This window comes from Nelumbo lutea, chromosome 7 (genome assembly GCF_056320005.1).
Source record: "Nelumbo lutea isolate HS-2025 chromosome 7, American lotus-T2T, whole genome shotgun sequence".
In the NCBI taxonomy this organism is placed as follows: domain Eukaryota; kingdom Viridiplantae; phylum Streptophyta; class Magnoliopsida; order Proteales; family Nelumbonaceae; genus Nelumbo; species Nelumbo lutea.
Window position 1 is genome coordinate 59,804,223 of NC_142690.1, and position 7,394 is coordinate 59,811,616.

At 38.0% G+C, this 7,394-nt stretch overlaps 1 protein-coding gene across 18 annotated transcripts in view; it reads left to right on the top strand.

Moving 5' to 3' along the window:
• LOC148846605 (translocator assembly/maintenance protein) overlaps positions 1 to 6,274 on the top strand; it is a 66,256-nt gene extending 59,982 nt beyond the window's left edge. For 15 of the 18 annotated variants that reach the window (XM_088954878.1, XM_088954889.1, XM_088954877.1 and 12 more), the window contains 3 exons: positions 2,528 to 2,633; positions 2,916 to 3,080; positions 6,031 to 6,274. In XM_088954878.1, coding sequence (XP_088811004.1) covers positions 2,528 to 2,633; positions 2,916 to 3,080; positions 6,031 to 6,131 — 372 coding nt within the window. In that variant the 3' untranslated portion in view covers positions 6,132 to 6,274. Of the gene's footprint in view, positions 1 to 2,527; positions 2,634 to 2,915; positions 3,453 to 6,030 lie in introns of those variants that run through there. The other 3 variants (XM_088954895.1, XM_088954894.1, XM_088954897.1) reach the window with 2 other exon arrangements.
• Positions 6,275 to 7,394: the final 1,120 nt, after the last annotated feature.

Genomic DNA, 7,394 nt, shown 5'->3' on the forward strand with positions numbered 1-7,394 from the left:
CTATCATATGCTTTTTGTAGATCAATGAACACCATATGGAGATCTCTCTTTTTCTCTATGAATTTTTTTATCTATCTTCTCAAAGGCTGCGTCTGTTTTTGGTGTAAAGTTTTTATTGATGTAAAAGTACGTTGATTGAAAAGTATATCAATCGATTTTATTATGATTCGGCCTGCCCTTGAGTTTTGTTAGTCTGATAACAACCAAGAAGAGAGAAGAAGAAGGAAGAAAGAAAGAGAGAGAGAAAAGAGGAATAAAAGGATTGGGCTTTCACCTACTGGTGTCTTGCCATTTTGCGAGGTCAATTTGGGATTGGGCTTTCTCCCTATTTGGATGTAGCTCTGGAATCCTCCATCAGACTTGCAGGGCCTTTTTCCCCTTCTTTTTTTAGGTGGCGGATAAAAAGGGGAAGGACTATGTGGAGAGGACTAAGGGCTGCAGTATGTTGGACACTTTGGGAGAAAAGAACTCCAGGATATTCTTAGAAGCTAAGAGAGGAGCAGCAGATCTAAGGGCTATCATACATATTAGGGCGGTACAGTGGCTGAAATCTTTGGAGCTATTAACAGATTACACTGTGGATGACATGTTGAGGAAGTGGGGTGAAATTGCAAATTGCACACAGACCAAGTCAATAATGAGTGTGGCTTGGACCCCTCCACCTGGTAGATTCTTGAAATTAAACTTTGATGGGTGTAGTGGGGGAAATCCGGGACAATTGGGGATTGGGGGTGTTTTTAGGGATGAAAATGGGGTCATTTCTACCATTTTCTCAGGCCCCATTGGAGTGGGTGACTCCCTTAGAGCTGAGATCTTTGCAATTATGGAAGGAGTCCGGAAAGCTAAGGAGTTGAACATTAGGAAACTCATAATTGAAGGGGATTCAGAGGTGGTGAAAGGGTGGCTGATTAAAGATCACAATGGTTTATGGAAGTACAACAATGAGAGGAGGATTTTCAAGTGGTTGGTGCGGGAGGTGGAAGTTAAGACATTTTGGGTTAAAAGATCGGCTAATTCCTTAGCTGACGGTTTAGCTAAACAAGGGGTAGAAAGGGATTCACTGTTTTGGGCTAAGCTGTAACTTTAGTGTTTTTTTTTCTTTTTTTTTCCTTTTCTTGAGGTTCTTTGTTGCTCTTGGAAGATAAATGTGTTTGTCTTCCTCTTGTAAATCTTCTATTGATGATTTAATGAAAATGTTATTCATCAAAAAAAAAGAGAGAGAGAGAAAAGAGGAGAAAAGGAGAGAAGAAAAGTCTGGTTCGAATAAGAGAAAAATTACCTCTCCCATTCGGCCAGACATGTTTTATATTACTAACATAATTAAAAAGACACATGTGCCCTTACTTAAGTGAGGGACACTAGTTCTAATATAATATTACAGATCAGCAACCTCAACATAAGTATAAAGACATAAATACCCCTACACTAACACTCCCCCTCAAGCTGGTGAGTAGACATCATATAATCCCAGCTTGTTACATATGTAGTCCACTCTATGTATGGTCTGCAGGGGCATTTTTATCCTTTTTATGTTTTGTTTATTATCTGTACTGTCGCCCTAATATAAAATCTAATAGAGGTGCCGCCAGCACTACTTTTGGCCCTTCACTCTCTTCTCTCTTCTTGCCATCTTCTCTTCTCCTCTTCTCTCTCTCTCTCTCTCTCTCTCTCTCTCTCTCTCTTTGACTTTGATAATACCTCCATTAGTGTTGGCCTAAGATAACAGCTGGTTATTCTTTTCGTCAGTCGGGCAGAAAAGTTGCTTTGTTCACTGGTCTGATATGAAGTTGAGCATTCAAAAAAATAGACTATTATTATGTAATGAAGAGAAAAAACTAACAGAAAGTAGTCAAGAAGATATAGAAAGATGAGTGAAGTACGAGAAAATGGAGTTGAGAGACCTGCTGCAGGAGAAGAGAAGAAAAATAAGGGAGTAAGCCCCTTTCGTTAGGCTCTTTATTACCTTGGTTTACAATTGTGTAAAAAGACCCCCCCCCCCAATTACATAATCGCAATTCACAAGTAGAAAAAGACTATATATATTGCCCTCCCAATATTGTAAACAGAAAAAACGGGTGAAATAAAAACAACAATCTACCATTTGATGATTTTTCCCATTCAAGCATCCAGTCCTACCTGGCTTGCAGAACATGATTAGTAGCCTGGTTGTCACTCATCATTTGTTATATGCTAGACACATCTTCCAGCTTGTCAATGTCATACTTTTTCTTTAATTTTATTAACAAGGCTTTAAATGTCTCATTTAATTGAGCTCTTAATATTTTCCAATTGCATTGGCTAGATAATTGGTTGGGACTAAGAGAGTAACTGATAAGACAAAAGCAAGTGAAGAGATGGTACTAGTATTAGTATCATATCATGTCTATGCTGAGGTACAAGACATGTAAAAGTATTTGGGAGTCTTGATATAATTAAAAGTGAGCTTGCTTCCAAATGATATTTCTGTCAATCATTGTATCCAATTTTGTTTCATTAGTTCTAATATGTTTCAGTGTCTCAAAAACAGGATTATGGTTTATCTGCAGCTGGCTCTTTTGTTTCCTCCCTGCCTCAAACAGTCAGAACCCGAATGGGGATGAAATTAGGAGAGAAGAGGAAACTGGCTGAATCTGGTACTGGTTTTATGTGGACTTACAGATATTACACATTGGGTTAAAAGAAAAAATAAAATAAAAAAAAGACTAGCTTCTCAAGCATCATACAGTGGAATCTTGCTAGTAAATAGCAAAACAATGAACATGTATGTCCATGCCCGGGTTTTCCAACATTCAACTTTCAAGTTTGTCTTTGAAACCATGAATGGTGTTCACCTTTAACCATTGGACCATTTGATGTTTGAGAAGCTAAATTTTCCTTGTGTATATGGTTACAATTGCAATATTTTTTATTTGCAGGTCGAGCTATAAATGAAGTTGTAATCAACTCAAGAGAAGAGGCTGCAGAGTGCATGCGAAAGGTTGTCAGGCGTATAGTTATGGTTTCAAGTGCAAGGCAGGCTATTGCTGGACTACTGGCTGCTGGTGGTGTCAATGCCGTTCGATATCTTGCAAGGAAGATGGGTAAGGCATGGAGATCCTGAACATGATTATTGTGCCTTGTGTTCTTTTCGGTTTTTCTTAATGTTAGCTTGGGTAACAAAACCTTCTAAAAGAGAGCAAGCATTAAAGACAGTCTTGGGTCAAGCTTTGCTGAGCAACTTGCTCCAACAGGGATCTTACATCCAAAAAGAGAAAAAAAACGGAACAGAAAAGAAATAAACAAAAACAAAACAAGCACATATTTTCTTAGGTGCAAATACAAATGGGATATTTATGAAGGATGACAATCCTTGAACAATGTTGAGAAGTCCATTGAAAACTGTAATATGCACTCTTACAAATTTTCAGAGCATTGTCAGAATGAAATTGACAATTTTCTGCATTCATTTGAAATGAACTGTTTAAATGCATGTGCTGGTTTTCTGCATAGAGGCTATGTATGATCTTAGTACATTTGTTGCTGATATAAAAGAAAAAAGAATGTTATACTTTTATAGAACATTGATACTCTATCCCTCTTGATTTAATGCATCTACAATGTGCCCATTTATTGTAGTGTTGAATATCTCATCTCTTCATCCTTATCATCTAAGCCTTGTCCACATTCCCTATTATATGGGGTTCACCACATGAATCCTGTTTTGCATTCCATTCTGTTTACTGCCATTATCATACCCATTGTTAAACTATGAGTGCTTAAATCATTTCTTACTACTTTGGCCCATGTTCTTTTTAGTCTGCCCCTAGCCCTCCTAGCCTCTTCAACTTTTAGCAGATTACTTCTTATGGGTGCTGTAGGTGGTCTTTCATGCATGTGACCAAACCATCTTAGTTTGTTTTTGTTAGAGTCAACAGTCCAGGGGTATTTGAGTCATTTGGTAGTGCTTTACTTCAAGGTGTTTTGTCTATTATGTCTGATATCAAGTAGAGTGTCCCATGCATAAATTCTGGTCGGCTGATGGAGCGATTTTCTCTCTTAGAGATCATTTGAACCATCCCTTTTTCTTCACTTCTTCCTCTCTTTTTCCTTTTATTTCAGGAGGGAAATCAAATGTGATCAAACTAATAACATGGTATCAGTCTATCAGAGCACTGATTTCTTTCCAGTTTTTTTTTCATCGCCTTACAGCACACCTATTCTGAGATTTCTTGGTGATTACTTATTAGGATCGAAGAAAGAACAAAAAGGAGTAATCGTTTTTTATCTAGGGTGGTATTCAAGGCTCCAATTGTTGTAGTAAGTGTTGTTTCAATGGAGTTTTAGAGAAACCCTCTAATCGATGTATCAAAGAGGGACTGCCAGTGATCAGTTTGTGTGCAACAGTTTGTGTGGGGTGTTTCAGTGATCTGAAAGGGTACAGTTGTGGATTTCTGGACTTATTGCCTATTAGCAGGTATGCATAAGTAGTGAGTTTCTGTGTTTCTTGTTAATGGAAGTGAGTGATAGTTGTGAGAATAATGCTGAAATCTGTTACAACACATGTTTCTGCTGTAGTTGATTGGTAGTGGTGTAGTGTGGCGTTGTGAGAGTGAAGTTCCCTTTTTTAATACCCATGGCAACCCTAGGAGAGAACAGTGATAAAAAAAATCAGTGTTATGATTCCCTTTGTTTTTCTGAATGTACAAATGACATCTATCAAGTTGAATGGTGAGAATTATGTGCCATGGGCCAAGTCGGTGTAGGTCTTTCTTAGAGCCAAAAAGAAGGTAAAACATGTGAAAAAAAGACAAACCCTCGGCTGATTCCCAAGGATATAGTGATTGGGATCAAGAAGACGCACAGACTATGACGTGGTTGTGGAATAGAATGAAACCCAAAAGCAATGAGTTTTATGTTTCTTGATATAGCTAAGGAGATATGGGATCATGCCAAGAAGTTTGTTCTAGACAAGATAATACTACAAGAGTATATCAGTTCTATCAAGAATATTTTAATCTAACAAGGAAATCAAACCCTTGAGGAGTATTATGCTAGTATGAGAAACCTTCGGAATGAGCTCAATATCTATCATCCTTGGACATCGGATGTTAAAACTCAGCAACAATAAAGGGAGGAATTGGATGTGACTAGATTTTTAGTTAGTTTGAAGGCTAAGTATGAACCTGTTAGAGCTCAGATGCTAGGAGGCTCTGTTCTTCCTTCTCTTGAGGAGGTGTTTGCATGATTCCGTAGGATTACTATTGGGTCTTTAGAGAGTTCCACCATTTAAGATAGATCAGTCTTTGCAATGATGAGAGGGTGAAGCTGTGGAAATAGAGGAGGTCGTGGAGTTCAAGGAGGTCATGTGGACCTATGTTAAAACATGGTGGTGGACGTAGTGGAGGTCAAGACTCAGGGGGAGGTTGTGGTTATGGGCCTAGGAAGTGTACACATTGTGGCATGGAAGGACGCACTGTAATGGGTGACCTTCTACATGGGCCAATCATGTAGTGGTAGAAAGTGGTGGTGAAGCATTTGATGCCCAATAGACCGACCAAATACCCTATACATCTAGTGCCTCTGGAAGGAAATGATGAGTATTCCATGTGATGAGTACGAAAAGTTTCTTTAGGATACCTCTCAGTAGAATACTATCACTCTTGCCCACTTAGGTATGGTCCATGTGATTGGACTATTGATTCTGGAGCTTCCGATCATATGATTGGACTCCAAATTTGTTTTCCTCCCTTTCTTCATCTTCTACATCACAAATAGTTACTTTAGCTAATAGTTCTCTCTCTCTCATTTGTGGTGTTAGCAATGTTGACATTGCATCATTGTCTTTATCTTCAATTCTATATGTACTCAAATTCCCTTTTAACCTTATGTTTGTTACCAATTTGACCAAATCTCTCAATTGTTTTATAACTTTCTTTTCTAGTTGTTGTGTTTTTCAAGATCTTAAGATGGGCATAATGATTGGAGGGCATAAAGTTGGTGGATTGTATTATCTCTCCACTCCTCTCTTACACCTCTTTGGTGGTGTTGCAGGATTGGTCATCATTCCCTCAAGACACTTCAGTTACTTGTTCTGTCATTGCTTCTTTTTTCTTCATTGGAATGTGAATTGTGTCAGTATGGGAACACCATAAGGTTTTCTTCAGTCCTAAAGTTGATAGTCATAGTTTGAGTCATTTTGCTTTAGTCCATTATGATATTTTGGGCCCAAACAGAGTTGTGGTGTACAATGGTTATAAATACTTTGTAATTTTTGTTGATGATTATTCAAGGATGACATGGCTTTGTTTTATGAAAGAAAAAAGTGAACCATTCTCCATTTTTTCAAAAAATCCATGCTAAAATTTGCATTCAATTTGGTGTCACATTAAGATTTTTCATTTTGATAATGGGAAAGAATATTTCTATACATCAATTCAAGAATACTTAGAACAACATGGTATCGTTCATCAAACCACATGCACTTATACACCTCAACAATATGGGGTGGCCAAACGCAAGAACCACCACCTACTTGAGACTGCTCTGTCCCTTTTGAACCATATGAGTGTTTTCTTTATTAGCAAAATGAGTTATTTATTAGTGATTGAAAAAGTTTACAAGTCTTTGCTACATTGTAGCCCAAATACAACAGAAACCAGATTGGTCACCCTAATTACCTTGCCCCCTTTTTCCTATTACAGATTACAACATTGCCCAAAATAGGGTGGATCTGTCCACTCCTTATTTTGTGAGAACATTTGAGATCATCTGCAAGCCCATTTGCTGTTCTTTTTACCCATCCAAAGCTAATGTTACAATTTTTTGCAAGGTAGTAAATTTCCCTAAAGGAAAATTTATATTTCTAAGGAGGAGCTGAATTGATTTATTTTGCCCAGAAAATAACCAATAAGGAATCTCCTCCCACTTCAAGCTCTCTAACACCCAGCTGTGTTTCCGGTTTTAATTCTTGTAAGATGGCCATTGTCTCATCCTTAACCAAGTCACCAAATCTAATTGACCTAGAGAATAAGGCCACAATTGCACCTTGATGGTTTCTGAAAGCTCCCACTATACCCACCCTCCTCGGATTACCAAAGGAGCTCCCATCAAAGTCATTTGTTGAAACATCTCTGAAAAGCTCCATTGTTTTAGCCTAATGTACAGATCTGATCCTTATGGATTCAATCACTTCCTCCACTAACCTATTCTTTTCATGAAAGATTCTCTGGTTTCTCTCTTTCTAGATGGTCCATACCAGGGTTGCTCTTGTTATTTTCCGAAGGCATCTTCCCCTTTCTTCCGCTACATCAAGAAACTGGAGATGAATAGGCTAATCACATCTTGTGGGGGTACTCATATGAAACCAAAAAGAGAGTAGAAGTAGTCCCAAATACAAGTTACAAACGAACATGAGT